We start from the raw sequence: 26,696 nt of genomic DNA, 5'->3' as shown, positions 1-26,696 counted from the left end.
CGCGACAGGCGCGTTGAATGAATCTAGGCCTAGACATACAACGTAAAATCGTCTAAAATCCATCTTTATTTCTAATAATCACTATTTTGAAGCTTGTATACAATAAATGTATAATAAATAAAGATTATGTATCAGTTACAGTGTCTAAATCGTCATATTTCCATGTAAAAATGTGATTTTTCTACCGGAGAAAAGTCGTGAAGATGTCCTCACAAGGGCCGCGCCATATTGTTTACCTTTGATTGTAATATGAACCCTGACATGTCAGATGCATTATGGGCATGAAATATTTGTTCAAACTCTGCGCAAAGGTCAGTTTATTGAAGCATAACTTTTGACAAACATTTTGATACCAAACTTGTTTTAATTTCATAAGTTTTCGACGCATTTTCGTCAAATTTTCTGCAAGCTACACGTCTAAAACAGCGGACTAAGCTCCCGAGGGATGCCGGTGCGCGTGGGAATCGCGAATTCCAAGTCGCTTTCGGGATGTTTTTTTTAACATTCCCGGTGAACAAACAGCGGCGAGGACGCTCTCGGGGCGGCTCCCGATAGGCCTAGGCCCCATATGGTCATCGTCGGATGAGTCAGTCTACTAATTTCTTCATAATTTCGAAACCGGTCATTCATAATGGTCAAGTTTGGTCTTATTTTGAAGAGAAGAAATAGGTTCTGATGAAGAGATGAGTTTTATTATGAAATATTTATTAATTTTTGTGCATTTGGTAGTCAAAGATAAATTACAAATTTTTAATAATTTTCCTAAAATATTTCTAAAATTTGCATAATCCATACTCCGCCAAAATAAGTTGTAACACAAATTTGAAAACATATTTGGAAATAAAATGTCCTTTGCATTATTTTTGTTTTTTAATTTTTTTAATGTCTGTGTTTAGAAAAAAAGTTAGGGTTAATTATATGACATATGCTTTTTGGGTCCCAGGGGAGCAAAATAAACTTAGGGGTCAATGGGTTAAGTTTTTTTTATAAAAATGACCGGAAGTACCATTTTTAACCTTTGACCCATTTTTTATGGCATTGCCATATCTCAATAATGAATTGTCGTAGAAAATTTATTTTGGTGTCAAATTGTTCAGAATATATATGTTACTATTTAGTTTAATGGAACATTTAATCACAAAATGACCGGAAGTACGTAATTTTGCCTTTGACCTTTATGGTGTATATTACAATTGCTAACTGAATCAATGTTAACATATTTCTCTGTATCTCTAAAATTACTTGTCATAGAGAGTTGATTTAGGTTTCAAAATGTTCATAGCATAAACATTTCTATTGGTTATAATGAAGGTTTTTTTCAAATAATGATCAGAAATATTACATTTGACCTTTGACCTGTTTTTCCTGACATTACCGTATCTCATTATTGCGTTGCCGTGGAAATTTCATTTTGGTGTCAAATTGTTCAGAAAGTGTACAGTATGTTTCTATTCTGTATAATGAAAGATTTTGCCAAAAAATGGCCGGAAGTAGCTCTCAGGTAAGCCATAATTATATTATTTTGACTGAACTACGCCCTCTATCAACATATAATCTAAAACTTTTGAGCACATGTCAAAGATGGCTACTTGCATAGTTACAATGGTTACTGCACTGAATGAAGTTAAATAGATTGTCCTATTTAGTTGTGAGTACATATTAATACATGCAAATGATAGACATTGTATAGACAAAGAATACTCATCTTTAGTAGATAGACATTAATTATACTTTGCAAATAATATATTTCAAACTCAAAGGCCTAGGTGCGTATACTTCTATAGATGGTAGAACACCTAGCTTGGGCCTAGCCTAGCCTAGGCGAAAGGCAGTATACACAATTTTTGCTTTCTTAAAATCATGTTGATAACAACTTTGTATTTTTTTTCCTAGGATTTTTACACCTTAACTATAGGATAATAAATATTAATAATGTCTTCTACCAACAATTTGAATTGGGATCTCTGTTGCCTTTGTCAACAAAAAAATAAACAACCTTTACAAACACCGACTGAAAATGGAATGTTATCACTAGAGAAAGATATAAACAATTTAAGTCAGATAAACCCAAATACATTTCCTGCTGGTATCAATGTGACACTTAGTCAGTTAGATGATGGGTCAGGTATTGCAGAAACTTTAAAAATACATAAAGCAAAGTATCATAAAATGTGCAGAAGCTTTGTTAGCAGCTCACGTGTCAAGCGGGCAAGTAGCAAGCTAAACAATGACGCTAGTATTACAACACATAGTAGTCCAAAGAAACTTCGATCATCAGATTATTTGACTGTAGGAATATGCTGTGTAATCTGCGAGGAGAAATCTCCAACCAACCTTCATAAGGTGGAAACAGATGCTGTTGATGTTAATCTAAAGTGTTGGGCAAAAATTAATAAAAATTTCCAGTTGCTTGGTAGACTAACTGTAGCTTCTGACGCCCATGCAGCTGATTTTTATTACCATCGTCAGTGTTATACACAATTAAGAGATTCTGCCCGGTCTACTGAGCGATCGAAAGATGTTTCACCTGCAATAATTTTACCATTTGATTCTATAATATGTGCTCAAATTGTAACCATGATCGAAAATGCAAAAAGTACAGTATTTAAGCTTTCAGAGCTGCGTGAAATTTATCAGAAGCTAATGTGTGATAATGGACACCCATGTCGAAATAAAAAGGATCCACATGCAACCAGATTTAAAGACCACCTTCTCAGCTTTCTTCCTGAATGGAAAGAATTCTCTACACAAAAATATGGTAGAAAAGATATCTTCATATCTAATAATTCAAAAGTAGTGGAGGAACTTAAAAAAGCATTTAAGTCACAGTTATGTCAAGAAGATGCTTTAACGTTGATGAGGGCTGCTGTAATAATGCACAATCTTTGTTTGCGGGACCAGCCGCCCTTCAATGGCTCCTTCTCTTCTGATTGCCAAACAGTTGCTGTAAGTGAAGAGCTGATGAGTTTTCTCAATATAGTACTTCAGGGCCCAGATCCTCTTCAAAGAAACGAGGATGGAGTAAATGTAAATAAAAGGCAGAAGATTGCACGCAATATTTCGCAGTTATTAATATTTAATGCTAGCAAAGGTACGCATCACGTATGCAAAGTTGCTGAAATACGACACAATAAGGAAAGAGAAACGCCCTTTCCTTTATATCACGGACTTAAACTACACGGTCAAGGAAGAAACAGAAAGCAGATCGATATTGATCATGCACATGGTCTTTCAGTATCATATAGTCGCATAATGGAAGTGAAGAAAGACATTGCACGTGCCGTTTGTGCTCGCCATGCTAAGGTAAATTCTATCAGTGTTTTATATGTATGTTTTATATGTATGTTTTTAATGTATAATAAATCCAATACTGTATAATGTAATTACTAGGCCGCTTTTAAACATTAATCATTAACTTTTTTTCAGGATGGGGTAGTTTTGCCTACCAACATTCGTCTCAATGTATTCACCACACACGATGTAGATAATATAGATAGCAAAGCACAAGGAAACTTCTCACAAGATGAGTTTCATGGATATGCCCTCAGTGTTACGAACCATCTTTCTCATGACAATCAAGGAAAGAAACGTCCACCTATATGTATCAATCCAATAGACACAAAGAAACCTCAACTACCAGATGACTATGTAATACATACTCCAATTCATCTCACAAATGCAAATGTATTTGCACCATTATATGATGATAGTAGAAGATGCAGACCTCAACACAATTTACACGGTGCTAAAGTTAAAGATGAAGTTTGGATGGCACATACCATGGGTGTTTTAAAGAAGGAAACACTTACAAATTCTGATACTATCACTTGGTCGGGATATAATTCAAGGATGGCAAGTGAAGAATCGGTAAAACCACCTGCCGAGATCGGTATATACCCTCTCTTTCCAAATAAGGCTGCGTGTGCATCTTCAATGAAACACGCAATGGAATTGACAATGAAAAGTACCAAGTTTATAAACCAGGGTCAGACATCTGTACTTGGTGCTGATCAGCCACTGTATGCGATCATAAAACGAATTCAGTGGCAATATCCTGATACTTTAGGAGAAAGCAAGTTGGTTGCTATGATGGGTGCATTGCACATTGAAGACAAGATGCATCTTATGATAGGAAAGCTGCTCCGCGATTCAGGATGGGCAACGGTCCTTTCTCAGGCAGAAGTTTTAACATCTGGGCGTGCAGAATCTGTGCTCAATGAACATAAAATCAAACGTACTAGGTATGCACATCAAGTAACACTAATGTCACTTTACCTTCTGAAACAAACTGCATACACAAAATACAGCACCGGTGTAGTGGGCCCAACTGAGCCATTCGAAATGTGGAATCGTCGAAATTCAGATTCTGTGCCTCAATTTCAATTTTGGTCGATGATAATGGATCTAGAACTAATGATGGCCCGCTTTATACGTTCTCTTCGAGAGGGAAATTTTGAGTTATATGTTCAATCTTGTGATGAACTCTGTGGTTGGTTCCATGTCCTTGACCATGTGAACTATGCTCGTTGGCTTCCAGTTCATGTACGTGACATGGTTACTTTACCAGATACTCACCCGGCCATTTATGCAGAGTTTATGAAGGGAAACTTTGTTGTGCAAAAATCAGCAAAAAAGTTTAGCCTCATTGCCAAGGACCAATCTCATGAACAGTCAAACAGAAGACTTCAGGAACATGGTGGAGCAGTTGGTCTTTACGAGAACCCTGACAATCTTACCCTGTTTATGTTGACTGGACCAGACTGTTCACGGATTGTTAAGGAGTTCGAAACAGACATCAGTTCATCAGTTTCCAATGCTCATCATGAGGAAGGACACAGCTTTCAAGTAATGTTTCGAAATGATGTAATTTCGTTTGTTAAGGTGGTGGAAGAGCTCAACAATCCGTTCTGTGAAACAAGTCACGAACTCTATGCACTTGATACTCACAGTGTCATGGAAAGTGCAGTTGTCAGATCCCTCTCCAAAATACGTGAAACTGGCCAATCTCTTTATAACACGTATGTTACTGAACGACTAGAAAAGGCAACAGTACCAGTTACCGATACGATCAAACGTAATAACATTTTAACCTTTGCTAATCGACCAAACATCAAGAAAAAAGGCAATAATGACAAGGGGATACTAAAGCATAATATGTCATTAGTAACGCAACTTTTCCTGTCCATCCAATCTCGTCCAGATGCTGACTTGGCTGAATTTTTTAAATTTGAAAATCTTAGAGAGCCACCAAGCTTGGCGGACCAAGGATTACTTAGGTCTGGGACGAAATCAGACATTCTTCAGTGTCTTGATAAATCTACCATCTGCCAACCTCCTGATGTTATAAAAACATCAGTTGTGGTTCTTGATATGGCAGCAGTAGTCCATATGGTACGTCCCACAAATGTCAATACTTTCAATGAGTATGTGAAGTACAACATCATACCATTCTTAAAGGCCCAATTAAAGAGAGATACTCAACGAATTGATGCAGTATGGGACAATTACCCAGAATGTAACAACCTTAAATTGTTGACGCAACAGCGACGTGGAAATGGTCCTCGAACAAAAGTTGGTGATGGAAACACAAAAATTCCAAAACAAGACTGGAATGGATTTCTAAAGAATGAAGAAAACAAGAAGGAATTGTTCCCCTTCATCAGTGAACAAATAGTTCAAAATGACATGTGTGGGAAACTTCTTATAAGTAATCGCTTTGATGCCGTTCTTTCAAATAGAGAGTGTGATGTATCATCTCTTCAGTCATGTAACCATTCTGAGGCAGACACCAGGATTATCTTACATCTGTCACATGCAGCAAAAGAAGGTCATTTTACAGCGTATATTCGTACAGTGGATAGTGATGTTGTGATCCTGGCAATTCACTTTTTTGAGACCCTTAAATTCAAGGAACTTTGGGTTGGCTTTGGAACAGGAAAGCATTATCGTGATATTCCTGTTCATACCATCTTTTTAAATCTTGGGCCAACAAGATGTGTTGCATTACCGCTTTTTCACAGTCTAACTGGATGCGACACAACTTCACAGTTTCTTGGGATTGGTAAGAAAACTGCCTGGTCAACATGGAATAGTACATCCACTATAACAAAGACACTTGTAGAACTCATCAACCATCCTTTGTCATTTGATATTGAATCCGAACACATGAGAGATATCGAACGATTTATTGTTCTTATGTACAATAAAGGGTGTGGCTTTTCAAAGGTTAATGAAGCTAGGCATCACATGTTTATAACTGGCAGAAAATCGTTAGAAAAACTACCACCAACTCAAGCTGCATTATTCCAGCATGTAAAGAGAGCGTTACTGCAAGCAAGTTTTTATTGGAGTAAAAGCAATCATAGCTCATCAGAACATCCCTGACTGGGCTGGCAGAGAGATGACTCAAACAACTGGAAGCCACTGTGGACCACACTTACTGACGCTTCTGTGGCATGTGCTGTACTTATGCACTGCGGCTGCCTCAAGACTTGCGCTGGGAGGTGTAAATGTTTTCGTGCTGGTGTCAGATGTACAAGTTTGTGCAAGTGTGAAGGTGGATGTAGTAATTATGAATCTCATAATGCCTAAAATGTTGAAACTCAAGGTAGTGTTCTATTTTTATAGAATAGAATCTTTACCGAGGTGGTTATAAATTTCATGTTTGAACTTCAAGGTGAAAAGAATTATTTCTGGTTAAGTTTTTTGATCAAATTTTTTTTTAGAGTGAATAGAAACATACACTTTCTGAACAATTTGACACCAAAATGAAATTTCCACTCAACTTAATAATGAGATATGGTAATGTCTTGAAAAACAGGTCAAAGGTCAAATGTAATATTTCTGATCATTATTTGAAAAAAATCTTCATTATAGCCAATAGAAATGTTTATGCTATGAACATTTTGAAACCTAAATCAACTCTCTATGACAAGTAATTTTAGAGATATCGAGAAATATGTTAACATTGATTTAGTTAGCAATTGTAATATACACCATAAAGGTCAAAGGCAAAATTACGTACTTCCGGTCATTTTTTGATTAAATGTTCCATTAAACTAAATAGTAACATATATATTCTGAACAATTTGACACCAAAATAAAGTCTCTACGACAACTCGTTATTGAGATATGGCAATGCCATAAAAAATGGGTCAAAGGTTAAAAATGGTACTTCCGGTCATTTTTATAAAAAAAACTTAATTAGAGCAAATAGGAATGTTTATGTTCTGAACATTTTGAACTTAAAATCAACTCTCTGTGACCAGTATTTTCAGAGATATAGAGTGTTTGAGCGAAACTGTCCGCCATTTTAAATTATGCAAATTAGGTGACCCAAGGGGTCATTTCGCTTGGCGCCCATCAAAAATTGAATTAGTATAGGGTGGGTAACCTGTATACCAAATTTGGTGCTTTTGGAAAAAAGTGAACCAAAATATCCCTAACAGACTCCACTAAGAGCGGAAGGCGGCTTTTTTGAACTCATTTAAGCGAGCCAATCAGCGTCCGAGGAAGTCAGTCATAGTTCATATAGCACACAGCATTTTAATCTCTATTAGCTAGTTGAATCTCCTTCTTTTTTATACCTCCATGCTAAAACCAACAAAAACAATCATCATCATCTAATATGTAATACGGTACATTAATACCTGTACAGTATAACTTGTACATAATCATTTAAATCTAAAACCAACAATTATCATCATATAAAATGCAATTCACTGACTGTATGTGTACAGAATAATTTTGTACATAATCATTAACATACTAAAACCAACCATTTTCATCATCTAAAATGTAATACGGTACATTAATACCTGTACCTGGGTAATTTGCAGTACACTTAAATTTTTTTTTTTTTTTTGGCAACTTTTGTTTTTCAAGTTTTAGAAAGTGAAGAAGTGCCAAACTCCACTTTCTATACTTATATAATAAAACTAAAATTATAAGAAAACAATGTGCACAAACCATTTTAACCCTACTGTATAAAATGATATTTAAAGTTCAGAAAAAAAAAAGAATGTTGTGACTCTTGCTTATAATATTGATTTGTGGTCCTTGTGTAGATCTTCTTCAGCTGAGCAGTTGAAGATGAGTTTTAATGAAGATTACATCAACCAAGATTGTTAATTACATGTACATGTAAAATTGCATGTACAATTTTGAAGCCTGTCATAATTTTTTTTTAAATTAATAAAGGTTTTACTGATCATAATAAATATAATCCTTGTTTCTTAATAATTGTACAGTACTGTACTTAATTACCAAACAAACTCAGTTGTACTGTGTCTGTGTTATTACATTTGTGAAGTTAAATGTCACAAAGAAGCAAAGGTCAAACAAATTAGATTATTGCTAAATAAATAATCTAAATAAGGACTAAGTTTTGCTTACATCAAACGAAGCATTGAAATGGCTTATGCACATTTAAAATTTGTATTTATACCATGATTTAATAGACAATATAATTGATTATATCAAGTCGGTACACCTAAATTGTGAGGGTATATTTTTGGTAGTATTGCACCCTCATAAAATTACATTTGGCTACTGGGATCAGGTACTGAGAGTCAAGCCCTCCGTCCATTTACTCATTTTTGTTTTGACAGTACAATTTTGTAATCACTCTCTTACAGTACATTTAATAGTAACATTATCCATGCCAACTTCTAGCGGATGTAATATCTGTAATTTTACGACATAACTCATCCAATGCCTGTTTATCTTCATTAAACATAATTCATAGTTTATTATACTTTTTTTAATGTTTAAAGTTATAAGATATCCGATAAATAAGGACGATTATAAAATGTCCGATAAAATATGGACGGCTCGACTCTCACTATCTGGTCCCAGTACTCAAAGGTAATATTTGATGAGGGTCAATATGAGGGTGCAATACTAACAAAAATATACCCTCACAAAATGAACAATTGACAAAGCTATAATTGTTACTGTACAACTTGTACATAATCTAAAATGCAATACACTGATATCTATCATACACATTTGAATGCAAGATAAAAATGAAAAATAGCAACATAAAAGCATTGATAATGATCGGGTGTCTAGAAAACTTAGATCTAGAAAACTCACATCTCAGATCTGAGTTTTCTAGATCTAGACAACTCAGATATCTGACTTTTCTAGATCTAGAAAACTTAGATATCTGACTTTTCTAGATCTCTTCTTTTTTCTGACTCAGATATCAATATCTGAGTTTTCTAGTTTCAGAATGGAACTAGAAAACTCAGATCATCAAATGATTGGTTGGTAGGTCATTTGGATCATTCCATTATTAATCAGAAGGTAGGTCATATGAAATACTAGAGTATTATTAAAACTGATTACTGTAGGCCTACGTTTTCTTACTAATATTGCAACATGTAGAAGCGGCCCACGGCTTAAATCATAAAGAAAATACAGTGCACTTTACCGTTGAAATGTAGGCTTAAAAATTAGGTATGTACGAGTTGGTGTGGGTACGAGTTGGTTGAGGTACGAGTTAGCCAATTTGGGAATAGGTACAAGTTATTTTGGGTACGAGTTGACCACTTCTAGCCTAGTAGGGCCAGGCCTACTCTTCGCGATATACATCGCGATAGCACCCACACATGGAGCCTTGAATTGAGTTTGCTTAGCTAGGCCTAAATGATAAGTCGTAGGCTGCTACTACAAGTTACAATAATTATTATTATTAGTAAGAAAACGTATAATACTGTAGTATTTCAAACAAGCTACCCTCTATTAATAATAGAACGATTGGGTTTTCTAGTTCCATTTTGGAACTAGAAAACTCAGATCTTGATATCTGAGTTTTCTAGATCTAGAAAAGTCAGATATCTGACTTTTCTAGATCTAGAAAACTCAGATATATCTGAGATCTGAGTTTTCTGGATCTGAGTTTTCTAGACACCCATAATGATCAACAATAAAAAGGTGGACATCATACGTTTACTGAGAATTACTTGTAAGGCTCCACTCATTTTCAAAATCCATCAGTTTGTTAGTGAGCGCAATTACCTTCGGGTGTATTGGTACACTCTTGCCCTTTTTTTTCTTCATTCTCTTGCTACCTATGCAGGGATTTATTCCTACAAAGCATCTAAAAGAAAAAAAAAGTTTGTGAAATAAATCATAAAACAAGTTTTACAATGTTTGAGTTAAGTATCAAATTGGATTGATTATGCTTTAGCTAACATCACACCTGGTGCATACAGTACAGAACTAAAAGGTCACCTTTTAGTTCTGTACTGTACTACAGACATTTTTCAATCAATCAAGCAATTGTTAATCCAATCAATCAGTCAAAGTAATGGTAATACTTCCTTCAGGTATAGTAACATATTTATTAAAAATAAAGGAAGATGACAAAGGCCAAAAAAAAAAAAAAAAAAAAAACAGATCTTGTGTCAGGTTTGCCAGAAAAAATAATACAGAGAGCAATTTGAGTTTTTTCAATTCATTTTTGTATCGTATTTCAGTTACCATGAATGTCTCTAAAAATAACAAATTGACAATTAATTTAGGTCTACATAACAGTCAAATTAGCAAAAGTGATTAATGCCTGTATGTTAACTACAGTAAAAACAATACATAAATAATGCTAAAAAGTGTACACAACTTTTAGAAGTTAATGTAATAAATGTGGAATCATCTTGTGAAACAATCTTACCTTTGAATAAACTCCATTACCCCAGCATTCTCTCCATATTCAAAATTGAAACAATAATATGACATAAACCAACAACATACAGCTGAGATGGGGTTCTTGACCTCTGTTACCACCTTCTGCCCAATGGTAATCTCAAACTGTTCGGCTTCAAGTGGGCTGCCTATATTACAAATAATTTTAAAGTTGCCATGAATGAATTATCATTTAAAAACAACAGAAATTGACATTTTTAGAAAAATGACCTTTTTTGTAATACTCTTTATCTATAGGCCTATGTTTATGACTATTTGAAAATGTATATCATTATTATTTAATATTTTGTTTAAATTTCATCCTAAAATAAAGTAAATTATATGACATTCACATACAAAAAGACATTGATTTTATGAAATACATGCATATTGACGTATCTCAGTAGTTAAGTCTTTTTGCCATCAAAATGCCTTTCCATTATAATGTGTAACTTTAAGAGAGGTGTTTTGCCATAAAATATAGCAGAAAACTTAACAAATATGCTGAAGAAAACCTATCTTAAAAAAGGTAATGAATTTTTAAAAAGTCGTCTCTCAAAAGATGGTACCCTCCAGCCAAAACAACCCCGGACATAAGGTAACCTCCACAGTTTAGTGCACACACAGTGACTTCCGTCAATTTGCGCGACTGAGCTTAATGCTGCTCTCTATCCCGAAAGGGGTTGATAGAAATAAAATTAATACTAAATACTTACCATGAGCAACAATACATGGAGTGTCTGGTAATTGCAGTGAACTGGTTGAACTTGTAGACGTCTGTTAGAATAAAACATTGGAACAATTTTTAATTAACATAATAATTAGATTTCATATTGTTTTAGTCATCTTTTGTAGTCAAATGATACACAGTAGGCTGAAAATAGCATGCAATTTTACGATCAACACATGTGTTAAATTGCAAACATTGAGTTCAGTTTTATGGGAATACTGTATTACCAAAAGGGTGCCAATCGAATACATTGTGTCAATATTCACTCAATTTAAGAAAAGATAATTAAAACAAATTCCTTATAAAACACTGGAAGGAATTTTCAACTCTTTCTGAAAATTAGTGAATACATTCATCTGGATCACTTTCTTTTTAGTTTTGGAAGACATTTCTGAAATGCTTTTAAAACCTCTTAGAAATACTGTATACTCACCTCTGTACACATGACAGAACTATTAAATGGTTCATTGAAGTAGCTTGAAATAACTTGTATTGTTCCCAAAACCTGGGGAGTGTTATCTTCTTTTCTGGTCACTGCTTCTTCTATCTTCTTCATTACATCTTGTATATTCTCAACATCTAGCGACTTCATATATCTCAGTAACTTTGGTACCTTAGTGCTGAAAGCATCCGTAAGCATGTTTGTAATGTTTACTCCAGTAAGCTGCTCGAAGTGCTGCGACATATTTATTTCTTTAGTGATATATGGCCAGTCGGTCAGGAAATCAGCAAGGACAAAGTCTTTCTTGTTAATGGAATGCCTTTGAGAGACAAAAGTCAAATGCATACTTTTTTGAATATCATTTGATTGTGCTGCACTGCTGGTCTTATATGTATCTTGCATATTTGTTTTGATTTCATTTTGTGTTTTGTCTGTTTGGCCTTCTGGGTAATCAAGTGGCATAAAGTTTATACATCCGTAAGTATCAGTAGTTTTGGGTGTCGTGTCCGTTAATGCAGTTCTTTTCCGTTTCAGTTCACATGGTCTTTTAATATTATCAACCTTGCATACCAGTTGAGTTAGGAGACTTTCGTGTCCTGAACCAACCACAGTTCCATTTATTCTGTCAATAAAGGAATCTGGGTATTTGGCAACTATCTTTTCTGCAATAAAACTCAAAGTTTTCTTTCTCGGCAACGGAACATCTGGCTGGTTTAAATTATCTACAATAATTCTTATCATTTCTCGTCGCAAGGTTGGTTGTGGCCGTACTTTGTTTTCTAAAGCTTCCATCAATTTTGGTGAAAACTTGTGCCAGGGAATGTCATATTTAGTTTCACAGATTTCCAGACTTCTATTAGATGACAACGAGGAATTTGGAGACGATAGCGATGATACCCATGATGAAACTCTAGACATTTTCTTTGGTTGCTCTGGAGACTGGCATTGTGTTTCTGTAATGAAAATGGAAAAAACCCATTAAGAACAACTCTTTCAAAGGTAATTGTTCAATGTTCTGTAGCACTAATACCAAGCCTTCTTAAGCCCTACTAACAAAATAAGTAGCTGGTTTGCAGTTTGACCGACCTATTAAAATGTCAGTCGACCATAACAATTATTATATTGACACTTTAGGAAAATATATGTTCCCGGTCCTTTTTAAAATTTGAATTACAACAAGTGTATGCAAATTAATATATTATTATAAAAGCTTTGTCGGTCAGTTCCCCATTACATTATAATTCTGCTTGTCAAACATCATATCGGTGCACATTAAAACAAAATTATGATAGAAGTAAGTTTTACTTGCTCTTTTACCTGTGCTATCACCCTTCTTCCATGATGTAGTGAGCTTTCGGATTTCAATTGTTGAGCATGTCCCCAATAAGTCATCATCTTGTACAATGTGTAAGTCATCAGGGGTTTCGGCACCAAGCTCCTTTAATCTTTTTAAAATTTGATGCAGTTTCCTCTCTTTTATATTAGGTAGAACCTTCTTCACGGTCGTCTCCAAATTTCCCAAAATCACAGTATAATCATCAGAATCATCACTTTCCATCATGTCAATCTATTTTGCAAAAATACAATAGACATGCCTAATCTGTGGCACAGTTTGTTTATTTTTTGGGGATAGTAGTATAGGTAGCCGAATTTTACAAATCAATATTAAGTAACTTAAACGAACATTTACATTACAAAATAAAATATTTCATTTTCTAGGATAATTTGTTTTACAAACGCATGTTGGTGGTAAAGGATTTCTAAGCAGTACTGTAGCATGGATCCATTGGTTTATTTTTCAAAGTGACAAAGTATGAACCTCCTATTTTGTAAGAGGAAAGTGGATAATAATCCAGAAGATCACTGTACTTAACACATACAACACTGGAACTAATGTCCATACTTGAAATTTCATAAACGCCATATTCACGCAGTATAGTTGATTTGCATAGTCTAACAACAAAATGTACCGACTCTTTGTTAGACACCAAAGCAAGAAGTATATTTCCAAATGTCCAGTCAGTGGCGTTTGTTTTCACAATAATGAGCAGACCTTTCTTGTACTTGGTGCCAAACACACATACTTTATCGGTTACCACCCATTGCGTTATGTTAGTGTCAAGATGTTGTACAGCCTTCTGAATATTTGTGGCATAACATCATCAGGATAAAGCTGTCCATGAAAACAGTAAGCTTGCAACAATTGGTGCCGTTCAGCAAATGTTGATGTGATGTTGATAAAATTCTGAGCATAGCGAGCACATCTTTTAAAATAGGAGTGCTTACTCTCAAACCTCAAGCCCCACAATCTGATGAGGGGCCCAAACATCAATATGTGCCAATGGTAATGGCTCAGGTAGTGATGTTTCGGTCGTAGAGGTTTTGATGGGAATAACTCCCTTCTGTCATCGATGTATTCTTCAATCAGGACACGTAAATAGGCTACTTGTGAGGCATCGATATTGGGAGAAACAACAAGTTCAACAATCTCTTTCAATTTAAGAACCAACTGCCAAACAAGGTCTTCTGTATCATCAATTAAGCCAAACACAAATAGGGGGAAAAAACGTAAATAACACCAATTCTGAACAGCTTGTCCTCCTAGTTTATCTTTCTTCTTAGAGATTGCAGCAGCTGGTATATTTGCAGTATCACTACCAACAAACTTGAATCTTTTTAGTTTTTCATTTAGCAGTTGATATGTGAACCATTTTTTCCCAATGAAATAATTTATGTACAAAGCCATGTCATAGTCAACTACCCCTTCGAAAATGTCATGACCTAAACAAGGAGGTAAGCTAGGGTTAGCCACATGGAAGTATGATAGTGTGTTGAAGACAGAGTCTCTTTTTATTCCTTCATATGACTGGACATTTTCCTGTTCCAACATATTAAGTGCCCTGGTATATGAGTCAGGGGTTCGATATTGCCATTGTTCCTTATTTGCAAAACCTTCTCTGATTTGGGTCTTTGTTTTATTGCAGTAACGACAGTAATATTCTGTGTTAAAGCTTTCACAAAATCCTCCTATAAAATGTGAGCCTAAGTTATCACCAACTATGGCAGCAATAGCACCTTTGACAACATTACCATTTGCTAGTGTAACTCCATTTTTTTCTAGCACTTTTAGGTCTGCAATTAGTCTAGCAAAAACCTTATCGTCTCCAAACTTATTTATATACTTTTCCTTGCAAAGTAGTACTAATTGCATTGGATCAATTTGGGATCTACATCGTGGGTCAATGTTGCCAAGAGTCAAGTACATACCAAGTACTTTGTGCTTGGTTCTAGCAGAGGCCAGTGGATTAACCACTTCAAATGCATCTTGAAAAATGATTATTTGCAGTGCAGTTGGATTTTCTGTGAAAAAAATATTATCTTTGAACACTTTTCCATCTTGAACATCAACAAAACCTCTTCTGTCTCCTCCAATGGGTACAATATGCTGTTGGACTGACTTATCATCATACAACATTTTTAGGGTTTTAAGTATGGGGACATAGTGGCATTTGTATTTAAAACCTTCCTCTTCTCCTAGCACAATTTCCACTGGATCTACATAACTAAACTCTTTTTGGTAGTATTTCTGTCTCATATATTTCGATCGAAGAACACCACATTCTGGGGATTGTACCTGAGTAGCTTCTGAAGGCATCAAAGAACAACTCAGGTCTGACACACCTTTTACTATATCATCAAACAGATTGTTGGATACTTCATCAGATACACCAATATCAGTACCAATCCTAGTAAGTGTAGCTCTAATACATTTCTTCATATGATCAAGAGAACATTGCTGTAAAAAATTCAACTCATTAACTATCACCTGAATAGTTGTTTCAGGAATCAAGTACTTTCCCTGCAATTTCATTAAGAACAATGCAATATATTGTGTGTATTCTGTTGCATCAATAGAGTGACTTTCAGAATCAGCATAATCAATGTCTGTGTCAGCAAAAGGAACAAGTCCATCATCACTACTGTCATGTTCATTTCTCTGGGCTGAAGTTGTACCATCGGAAACACATTTTGCCATTATATCATAAACACTATAATTCATGTGACAACGTGATATGTGGGAGGAAAATGAAGACTTTTTTCCAAAATTTCCTGTGCATTGATCAAATGGACAATCCACTTTCAACCCACTTGCTATGTGAGTCTTCAAATGTGAAATTAAGTCCTTAACATCTGAACACTTGGACCGACAAAAATCAAACATACAATAAACATAAACACCAATATTTCTATAGTCTACTTGTGACTGACAGTGAATATCACTGTGGTCTCTTGAAATATGAGATGTCAACCCTTTGTAGGTGTAAAACGTTCTGATACACCTTGGAAAACAACAAGGAAATCTTGCATTTCTATGGTGAATATGAGTTCTGGAATGCTTTACATATTCTTTGATTGATGATAATTGAATGGTACAAGTAGGACAAATTGGCCTAAACATTTTGCTAACAGTAAAGGAGGATGCAGTGGGTAAATTACCATTGGACAAATATAATACTGTACTGCAAATGTCACACCACAGCCCTAAAAGAACAAATTTTATAACAATTATATTTTGTACTGTACTAATAAAATACTATAGATAACAACAAAATTGTCCATGCTTTATTGGTTTAACAATGAGTAAAACAATTATAATTATTATTAAATGCAGTTATAGTCTAGGCGTGAGACCTAAAAAAATTGACCCTCTTGCGTGAGAGTTGGCAGTACTACTAGGCCTAACCTACAATAAACAAGTAAAATCTAGCCCTATTACTAGGCTTGCCTAGACCTAGGTAGGTAAATGGTAGCCTACAAAATTGGCTAGGTATAGAAGTAGAAGGGCAGGCTAAATAACCAAAATATCCTAGGTAGGCTAGCTATAAAAGGTGGCCCCTACTCCTAGGCTAGGTCTCCTACCTGGTGATCAGACAGTCACATTTTTTTCCTTATTCTTTATACTGGGGAGCCTGTTCAATAGTTAACTACTGTTCTCCCACACAGGGTCCAGTAAAACATTGATATAATATAACATAACATAACAATACAATAATAAAGTTAAATTACTAAGATTGTCTTAAAAATTAACAATAAATAAGTTTCCAGACAGTACCAGTTTTCGGACACCTACTCATGAATATGTATGTATTTTATTAAAATATTGACCAATCAAATTATTATTATTATTATTATTATTGGATCATGAGAATAAAAAAACAATTACGATTTTGCCATGAAAAGTGTCTCCAAAACTATAATTTAAGAGAGGTCCAGGCAAGATCAAGGCCAATAGAACTAAAGTATTAAGGTTATACATTTTATTTAAATGGCAAAAATAGCCCAAAATGTATTTATGTTTGTTTACACCCCTTACTTCATTTAAAAAAAAGAGATATGCCAATGGGTGGGAGGGGGGTATCCAGTACATGGACTAGAAAGACAGCATGGTTTTGGTTTTCAGCCAATCAAGTGGCTTTATATGTTTACTATATACTATGGGTATTTCATTATTAGGCATACAAAAAATAATACACTTAGCTGAAGATCGAAATATGATTATTTGTACATATTTTTGTAGGAAAAAAATTGTATATAGTAAATAATGGTATTTCATTATTTACTTAAAAAACGAAATATTATCAGTACAATAGAGGGCTATTTTATTTGGGCTCCCCTTTCCATGTAGGTATTTATTATTTTTTTTGTGACACTCAATGATTATTACAATAATACAGAAAGGGGGCCTATGTTTTAATAAATCCTAAATGTTAGTCAACACATGGTCAACATACAATTTTATTTTGGTAATTATTTACAATTTCCCAATAAATTATTAAAAATATAGGCCTAGGCCTATTTATTTATTAATGTATTATTATTATTTATTATAACAAATTTGATAAACTTATACTTTTAGTTTTATACAGTACAAAAGGTATATATAAATAGAAGGCCTCCTCTAGGCATAAGCATGCATATGGTACTGGTAGGCTCCTACCAAGTATTAGGTTAGGTATTAATAGCCTAATAGTACTAGCTTAGGCATAGGGCTACTCTACTACTACTAGGGGCCTAGCATAGGCTAGGTAGTAGTCTACAATAACTATAATACTACTACTACTACTCTAGGCATATGCCAAGGCTACTGTAGCTATTAAAGCAAGGTTAGGCCTTAGTTAGTTCTAGTTAGCCTAGCTAAACTAGTAGGCTAGGAAGTCAATGTATAGGCCCTGGCCTAGTTTATAATATAAATATATTTTATAATGCAACTGCAGTATTTCAACAATAATAAATTGTGCCTATATTATGTATTATTAGTCTACTTACCACACAAACTTCCCTGAATTGTGAAACCTCGTGGTAAGCTGGTTGCGCGCGGAGAGAGAGAGAGAGAAAGGGGGATAGCTGGCGAGAGCGCGTCGAGGTACGTATGCTCTCTCCTCGTGGTGGAAAGTTTACTCTTTCATCGTGATAAATATTATTACGCCAGCCGAGTAGCCACAATTAAAAAAGCAAGGCAATACCATAATAATAATAATATTATCTCGAAGCATTATGTAAATGTGGTAGGTAGGAATGTCTATAAAATTATATAACAATTAATCTTCCCTGATCGACCAAGACGATTGTTTAGGCAATTTAAGACCGAACTTTGTTTTTAATTCTATTACTACGCAAGACTGATATAACAACTTAAATACAGGACCGTGTAAATAAGTAGAATGTAAATAAACAGAAAAATACGTTTATTTTAACATGTTAATTTACAGTAAGTTGTACAATTACTGTAAATTGACAGTTAGTTATAATATTAAGACTTAAATATACAGGTATTACCGTGTAAATAAGTAGACTGTAAATAATCAGAAAAATGCGTTTATTTTAACATGTTAATTTACAGTAAGTTGTACAATTACTGTAAATTGACAGTTAGTTATAATATTAAGACTTACATATACAGTTATTACCGTGTAAATAAGTAGAATGTAAATAAACAGAAAAATACGTTTATTTTAACATGTTAATTTACAGTAAGTTGTACAGTTACTGTAAATTGACAGTTAGTTATAATATTAAGACTTAAATATACAGGTATTACCGTATAAATAAGTAGACTGTAAATAAACAGAAAAAGACGTTTATTTTAACATGTTAATTTACAGTAAGTTGTAAAATTACTGTAAATTGACAGTTAGTTATAATATTAAGACTTAAATATACAGGTACTACCGTATAAATAAGTAGAATGTAAATAAACAGAAAAATATGTTTATTTTAACATGTTAATTTGCAGTAAGTTGTACAATTACTGTAAATTGACAGTTAGTTATAATATTAAGACTTAAATATACAGGTATTACCGTATAAATAAGTAGAATGTAAATAAACAGAAAAATACGTTTATTTTAACATGTTAATTTACAGTAAGTTGTAAAATTACTGTAAATTGACAGTTAGTATAATATTAATACATAAATATACAGGTATTACCGTATTATAAGTAGTAACTGTAAATAAACAGAAAAAAGATGTTTATTTTAACATGTTAATTTACAGTAAGTTGTACAATTACTGTAAATTGACAGTTAGTATAATATTAATACATAAATATACAGATATTACCGTAATATAAGTAGTAACTGTAAATAAACAGAAAAAGATGTTTATTTTCACATGTTAATTTACAGAATTACTGTAAATTGACAGATTTGTATGTTAAATCACAGATCATTGTCCAATTTCTCGTTAAATAACGGACATTATACAGTAAAACTTATTTTGACGGTCATTCACCATATTTTTACTTACAAACTGTGGAATAACAGTAAATACCGTAAATTCTAACTGTGAATTTACAGTTATTTTTAACAGTGTAGACTATTTCATTCATAAATAGGTTCTGAAAAGGTTCAAACTTTCTTTTATGAATACGGCTGTGTCTATAATTATTGTAATCCTCTCTAACCCTACATGATTTGCTCATCTTATATTCAGGTATTTATTCATAAAAAAAACACATAAATAGTACAAACAGAAGGCAGCCAACGGCTTAAAAATTCTGCAAAGAACGTACAAAGTAAAATTTAAGAGATTCTTATAAAAATATAATATCTAAAAGTACATAAATTCATTAAAATGCTTCCTCTTCTTCGTCATCATGAGTGGGTGATGTACTTGTGTCTGTAGTAACATCCTGTTGAGTTAATAAAAATTATCTTAAAAATGACACAAAAATATTTTTGCAAATCAAGTAATGTCATAATCACGGTAAAACGACAAAATTGTTAATACTACGATTTAATCGCGTTTTCATGACAATGACGTCATATACAAAAATGGTTGTGGACGCCCCATGCAAAATTAATTTGGCTCTTTTTGCTGATTTTAGATTTAGATAAATATTAAAGGGAAAAGATACATTTTTAAATTCATTGTTTACCATTTTTACCTTCCACTTTGATCCACCTGGTCGATGTGGAGCATATTTTAAAATAGTTCCGATTTCCTTCTCGATTTGTTTCTCTTTAGCTTTCTGATGGACGACAAGACAGGTTCCTATATTAATTTGTAAAAGTAATTAAAATAAATGTTATTAAAATAATCTGCAGTTTTAGTAGGTAGTATTCGGCCATGGCCCTCCCTTAGACTTGTTTCAGGTGGGGTCATTCTGGTTGTGAACTGGACAGTAATAAGAGAGACGACTGCGCTAGGAGCCGACCTCGCTTCATTCTTGACAGATATAGGTTTAATTATACCTAAACAATGGTACTTACTTATAATTACTCGGCACATATGTCTTTTTTTAAAACTGTCCTTCCCTTTTCGTCCGTACATACTAAATTCGGACCCTAACTTATTGGAACCTATTTTTCTTAGCAGAATTCTAACTGTGTCTTTGACAGTTGACCCCCCAATTATGCTAAAATACTTGATCTAAAGAGAAAAAATAAAAACATTACATTACTTTAAATAGAAAACACGGTTATATAATGATTTTAATCTAGATAGTTTGAATGTTTATAGTAATTGTAAAAACTCTGTTACAATACATTTGTTTTAAACCGTATTCCTGCTTGTTCGCGACCTTGTATTTCTATAACCTCAATATGAGTATATAATGGGATCACTGTAGGAAATAAATTTACACTATAACATACGGTACAAATAGAATTTTTAAGATTTACCATGTTCTTCCTAAATGCCGCATCTTTCAATTTTTCATCAAGTGAGTACAATTCTTCTTTGCTTTCTAGTGGTTGAGGCACAACATCTTCAATTTCTGCATCTTCTAATGCACCTTTTTGAATTGCTTGATTCTTTATTATTTGAAGCTGTTCATTCTGATTTTTTATTATAGTGTCCAGTTTCATCAAGACATTGATTTTAAAACCTAAAAAAATAAAACAAAACAGAATGTACAGTATAATGTATTTTGTTAGAAGTTTACACGTTGGTTTAATTTTTAAATTCTATTTGCATTGATTTCCTTTGTGACAAGCATAATTTATAGTATGGTTAGGTATTATTAATACTGTAATAATCGTTTTAATAGTTTCACATTTATATGCGGATAATGCAGAAAAGCCAAATGCGCTGGTGATTTTAGTAGATATACTACCATGCTACTCCCCTCCGTCTGGTGCTCTTTCTGTCCATCAGCTCCAAAAACTCGCACGTTGAAAATATTAAACACACAGATATTAAAATACACTTACTGTCATCAGTGTTTTCATTCCTAGAGAAAATCGATTTGTAGGACTGTGATGTCCTTGAATGAGGAGAAGTTGGAGGTGAAGACACTTCTGTACTCGTATGTGCTTCTCTGTGTTGTCTCCTAAAAGCTACAAAATTAAACATAATATTTTAAATAATAGTTGGTAGGTTGGTTGTCTTCATTTTAAAAAGAATAAAATGTCCTATATTGTAAGCATAGGGATAAGAGATTACCATAAATGTTTTCATTCATAGACGTCGAATAGAACTTACAAAACTCTGGTGGCCTTGGAAGAACGGGCGTGCTCATTAGAGTCCTCTTGGCCTGTTTTTTCGAACAACCTGGACTCCATCGTTTGAAAAATCATCTGAAAATAACAAACACACATAGATGTTATAAAATATATATTTGAAACAAGTTCATACACTTTGAAATATCCATTTAGACATTCACACTGACTTTGCACAAACCAAACCAAAACTTGAGAAAGATGTTATTATGACTGATACTCACCCCTCACTCTCTGTTTCTATGAAGCGTTTAGGCGCAGTTGTCATGCGTTTTCCAATTTCTTCATCATCTGAATTGCTTTCCACTTTAGTTAGGGAATATCTTGATTTTTCTGTGAAAAAAATATTAACAAAGGTTTTTTTGCAGATTCATATCACATATCCTCCAGACATCAGGGGATGGGGAAAGTGGTTAAATTTGACATTTGACCTTACAAGGCATATGACACTGTATCTCGGTATATCTTGGACAGTAACTGGTTTCCATGCCTTGATCAGCGTACAGATTGGTCTGATCTACTAGTTTCAGGACAAATTCATCTGTCAAGAAAAGTTCAAAAAATTTGATTGGCTCATCACTTTCTATGTTTACAGAATCCGTTTACCCTGGTACAGAAGTGAACGGGATATATAATGGTTGCCAGTTGTTAGCTTCCCAATCACCATCTTGATGTTGATTCCCAATCACATCTTGTCTATCCATGGCACCACGTCCTCCTCGCCCACCACGTACTCCTCGCCCACCACGTCCTCCTCGCCCACCACGTCCTCCTCGCCCACCGCGTCCTCCTCGCCCACCGCGTCCTCCTCGCCCACCGCGTCCTCTTTGTCTACCACGTTCCCCTCTTCCAACATGTCCCACTCCTGCATCGTGTCCTCCTCTTCCGCCACGTCCACCTATGGCACCACGTCCATCTCTAACATTACGTACCCCTCTTGCAACATGCCCTCCTCTGCCACCTCGTCCATCTCTGGCATCCTGTCCCTCTTGCAACATGTCCTCCTCTGCCACCACGTCCACCTCTAGCATCGCGTCCCCCTTCTGGCAACGCGTCCTAATCTGCCATCACCTCTACCTCTTGCATTGTATACGCCTCTTGCAATACGTCCCCCTCTGGCAACACGTCCTCCTCTAGCACCAAGTTTGTTTAAAATTGGGGACCTACTGCGGGATGAATCGCTGTCAATATCCTCTTCATCTACCTATTGAGAATATAAGTACCAAACTCAATAAATATTATGTGTGTAAAATACAAATTCATTTTAATTTATTCATAGCAAAATGTACATCATGATTCATAATTTAATTTTCATAACATTTTTTTTTGTAATTATTTGAAATGTACACCATGATTCCCTCACACATGATTACGCATTGTGAATAATAAAAATTAAAAAATATTTTAGTAAAAATAAAACAAATGAAACATATTATGTCTACAATTCAGGAGCGGATCCAGGATTTTTTTAATGGGGCAGCGCTAACATGTAACATTCATAGTCTCTCAAAAATAGGTACCAAATATATATATATATTTTAGCTGTCAAAAGCGAGGATTGCATGCGTCCAGAACTATCACCTAGATCCGACAATTGCATTATGTTATATTACTAATGTTACATTACTATATGTTATATAAAATATGTACTTACATTTTATTCCAATGCACATCATTATTCCATCTCACAATAATAACAAATAAAATATTGTTATATAGAAATATTAAATTTCATAACATTTAATTTTATAGTCTCCCTTGCGCGCCGAAGTGTACTTTCAACTCCAAGATGGTCTCCTTTGAATATTACATTGTCCAATATGGAGAGTTCATGTTTATAATTGAAATATGGCTGTGCCTCTGGTGAAACCAAACAACGATGTTCTGGCCAGCCTGACGTGATCAAACGTTTGACAGTCTGTAAGCCAGTATCGGTAACAAACGCCCTTGGATATTTCTGTCACCATGTTTTATGTATTGTTTTTATGATTGAAGACTTCATATGACAATGATTATTAACAACATTCTTTATTCAGATATCAACACATGTGCTCTACAATATATCCACCATGTTGCCTCTGTATTCAGATATCAACACATGTGCTCTACAATATATCCACCATGTTGCCTCTGCCCCGGATAGAGGGCGATATCACTCTTTATACATGCAACAATAAATTGGATTAAAGAACAGAATTCAACCATTCAGTTGTAATTAGTCCCAACACACCAATACTGATCAAGAAAGGTCTTCAATCTTGACCAACTAAAGAGTAATAAACGAGACATACCACACTGTCCTTGAGATTGTCATCTTTTAATTTGACTTAAAAACTTTCAAATTGTGCCATACTTGACATAGGCCATTCTTTAGGTTCAAACTGAGATTCTCTTGGTTCTCTTTTACAGTATTTGCTTTTAAAAGGTTTTTTATTTCCAGTAGATCATTTTCTAAACTATTAAACCTCATTAACACTTTCTGCAAGATCAAATTATAAGTAATACAGCAACAATTGAATAATGCATACATACACACATAAATCATAAATAAAGGCTAAATCTTACTTTTGGAATGTTTCTTTATTGGTGGGCTTTGGTGATGATTCTAAAAAAATTATAAAAAAAAAACAAATAAAAATAAGGCCATGTATGTTGTAAAATTTAAAATAAGACAGTTTTAATTTAATTAACTAGAATTTAATTCGTCACTTTGACGAATTATAGGTGATCATTTTTATCATTTTAATGAGATTAACATTTTTTAAACATGCACGTACGTTAAAATACCATCGTAAAAAGTTGATGTACGCCATCCTATGACATGATGCATATACACTTATAGCATAACATACCTATTATGTGTCATATACAATATGTACAGTATATACTGTATATCTATATACAGTGTAGCATAGGTGAAATTATGGGACCCACATCATGTTCAAATTTTTTGGTATGATGGAATTATCAAAATCAACTCGAAAATGACAATTTCGAAAGATAATGAATTGAGAAAATAAATATAAGGATTGGAAGAGAATTTGACACGTAGAAGCGCAATGCGCGCTCTTTGAAATTTTTATAACTTTGACTAAAGAAATTTAAAAACTACTTTTTAACTTCATCTGGCCATACGTTAACGTCACAACATCCAATAGGCTTGATTTTTATATGAATTCATATCTACATTTCATCAGCTTTCATAATAAATTATAATCATCAAGGTAACCTTCAATTCTGAAGAGCTGTAAGATATTCAAATTTACGGCAAAGGTGAAATTACACGACCTACGTTATTCAAGTTTTTACGCGTGATGACGTCATCAAAATGAAAACGCTGACAATTTATGAGAAAGATAAATAATTAAGAGAGCACACACTGAAATTTGTGCGAAAATCGAGCTCAAATAGCGGAGATGCGCTCTATTGAATGTGATAACCTACACAAAACGGAAAAAAATCCTAATTTTTAAATTCAAGTGGCCATTTGATGACGTAATACCATTTTGTACGTCTAATGTGTATATACATTTATATCTACAACTCAATGGCTTCCCGAATAAGTTAAAAAACTTAGGGGTCATCGTGCATTCTGAAGAATTATTTTCATTTTAAAAATGCCTTATTTTTCACCATTTTCAGCACTTTGATGCAATTAATTTGCGCATTTTGACATTTTGAACCTGCTCGTATAGCGTTATTTTAAGTCGGAACTGACTCAAATTTGGTTAATGTACTAAGGATGGTGAGTAGAATGCGATTTGTACAAACAATTCGTATTTTTACGCTTTTTAAGTATCGCGCGCGCAAAAACGTGTTTTTGCGCAGTAATTTTTTGAAACACGCAAATGGCCCAATTCATGCTCTAAATTGATCAAAACTTAATTTTGAGCCTTTTAAATTTTTAACGCGCGATTTCACGCGCATGACCCTACGTGCGCGTGAGTTTTTATTTGCTAATATTTTTACCCTTGACCTGAAGTTTACGTGTTGTGAATTTCGTTAATATGTGATAATGAATTATGGAGATATGATTGATAATGTGATTTCACAAAATCGCGTATACGTGACGTCACGGTTGAGTGATCACGCTGAAAAGCTTATTATGGCTAAGTTAAAGTATTTGAAAGACATTGTGAAATTTTTGTGATCATTGTTATTCAACTTTTTGAGATATTTGACGAACAAAAAGTGTACAGAAAGAAGAAGAAGAAGAAGAATAAAGATTTGATACAATAACAATAGGTGATCATTTTATTCTAAATGATCACCTAATAAAGATTTCATACAATAACAATAGGTGATCATTTTATTCTAAATGATCACCTAATAACGATGATGATAGTAATACAAATATGCAAAAATTTGATACTGCAACAAAAAATGTGACATGACAACAAAAAATTAGAATTGTTCGCAATTCAATAAAGTCAATCTTATTTTGAATTTCCATATCCCAACAAACATAATACAAAACATAAAGATAGTCATGTATCAACTTCCCGGGAAAATTGAGATCACAAGCTTACTATGTTGGATGTATTATGTTCGTAACATGGTGTCATTTAGAAAACTGCCTCTCCAAGGTGAGTACTTTTTTTTTCTTTATTTGATATCTGAATGATACTTAAACTTAATAGAAAGACAAAAACACACAAAAAAAATTAAATGTTTTGCACACATTTATTATAATCCGTAAATTAGTTGACACCGTTACGCACATCATCAACAGTTCTTCAACAATTTGCCTGAAACTTTGCAAGAACATGAACAAAGAATGAGATGCCTACTTGCAATCAGCAAGTTCAAACCTCACTTTGAACATACTGTAATA

At 33.9% G+C, this 26,696-nt stretch overlaps 3 protein-coding genes across 6 annotated transcripts in view; all 3 read right to left on the bottom strand.

Annotated features, from left to right (window-relative positions):
* LOC140044904 (uncharacterized) overlaps positions 1 to 18,598 on the bottom strand; it is a 28,077-nt gene extending 9,479 nt beyond the window's left edge. The window contains exons 1-8 of one of the 4 annotated variants that reach the window (XM_072089602.1): positions 18,186 to 18,597; positions 16,356 to 16,400; positions 13,176 to 13,425; positions 11,850 to 12,811; positions 11,403 to 11,463; positions 10,676 to 10,835; positions 9,915 to 10,105; positions 7,604 to 9,826 (exon numbers count right to left, since the gene is read on the bottom strand). In XM_072089602.1, coding sequence (XP_071945703.1) covers positions 9,955 to 10,105; positions 10,676 to 10,835; positions 11,403 to 11,463; positions 11,850 to 12,811; positions 13,176 to 13,425; positions 16,356 to 16,358 — 1,587 coding nt within the window. In that variant the 5' untranslated portion in view covers positions 16,359 to 16,400; positions 18,186 to 18,597 and the 3' untranslated portion in view covers positions 7,604 to 9,826; positions 9,915 to 9,954. Of the gene's footprint in view, positions 1 to 7,603; positions 10,106 to 10,675; positions 10,836 to 11,402; positions 11,464 to 11,849; positions 12,812 to 13,175; positions 14,009 to 16,355; positions 16,401 to 18,185 lie in introns of those variants that run through there. The other 3 variants (XM_072089603.1, XM_072089600.1, XM_072089604.1) reach the window with 3 other exon arrangements.
* LOC140043266 (uncharacterized) lies at positions 13,966 to 17,928 on the bottom strand. The gene has a single exon (XM_072087769.1). It carries the CDS (start codon positions 16,315 to 16,317, stop codon positions 13,966 to 13,968), a length of 2,352 nt encoding a protein of 783 aa, XP_071943870.1. The 5' UTR covers positions 16,318 to 17,928.
* Positions 18,599 to 19,609: 1,011 nt separating the features above from the next.
* Positions 19,610 to 24,448, bottom strand: LOC140044906 (uncharacterized). The gene is made up of 8 exons (XM_072089606.1): positions 24,428 to 24,448; positions 22,087 to 22,195; positions 21,846 to 21,940; positions 21,575 to 21,700; positions 21,044 to 21,249; positions 20,633 to 20,792; positions 20,308 to 20,414; positions 19,610 to 20,052 (listed from the first exon to the last, which is right to left on the bottom strand). Exons 3-8 carry the CDS (start codon positions 21,880 to 21,882, stop codon positions 19,990 to 19,992), a joined length of 699 nt encoding a protein of 232 aa, XP_071945707.1. The 5' UTR covers positions 21,883 to 21,940; positions 22,087 to 22,195; positions 24,428 to 24,448; the 3' UTR covers positions 19,610 to 19,989.
* Between the last annotated feature and the right edge of the window lie 2,248 nt (positions 24,449 to 26,696).

The sequence above is a fragment of the Antedon mediterranea genome, chromosome 3 (assembly GCF_964355755.1).
Source record: "Antedon mediterranea chromosome 3, ecAntMedi1.1, whole genome shotgun sequence".
In the NCBI taxonomy this organism is placed as follows: Eukaryota; Metazoa; Echinodermata; class Crinoidea; order Comatulida; family Antedonidae; genus Antedon; species Antedon mediterranea.
Note: the sequence above shows the minus strand (reverse complement) of the source record. Positions and strands in the feature narration are given on the sequence as shown.

Coding starts and splice junctions, on each gene's coding strand:
- LOC140043266 (XM_072087769.1), bottom strand. CDS start 16,317: ATGTTTAGGCCAATTTGTCCTACTTGTACCATTCAATTATCATCAATC.
- LOC140044906 (XM_072089606.1), bottom strand. CDS start 21,882: ATGAGCACGCCCGTTCTTCCAAGGCCACCAGAGTTTT. Junction 21,250..21,574: donor GAATGAAAACACTGATGACA/GTAAGTGTATTT, acceptor TTATTTTTTTAG/GTTTTAAAATCAATGTCTTG. Junction 20,053..20,307: donor CAGGTGGATCAAAGTGGAAG/GTAAAAATGGTA, acceptor TTAACTCAACAG/GATGTTACTACAGACACAAG.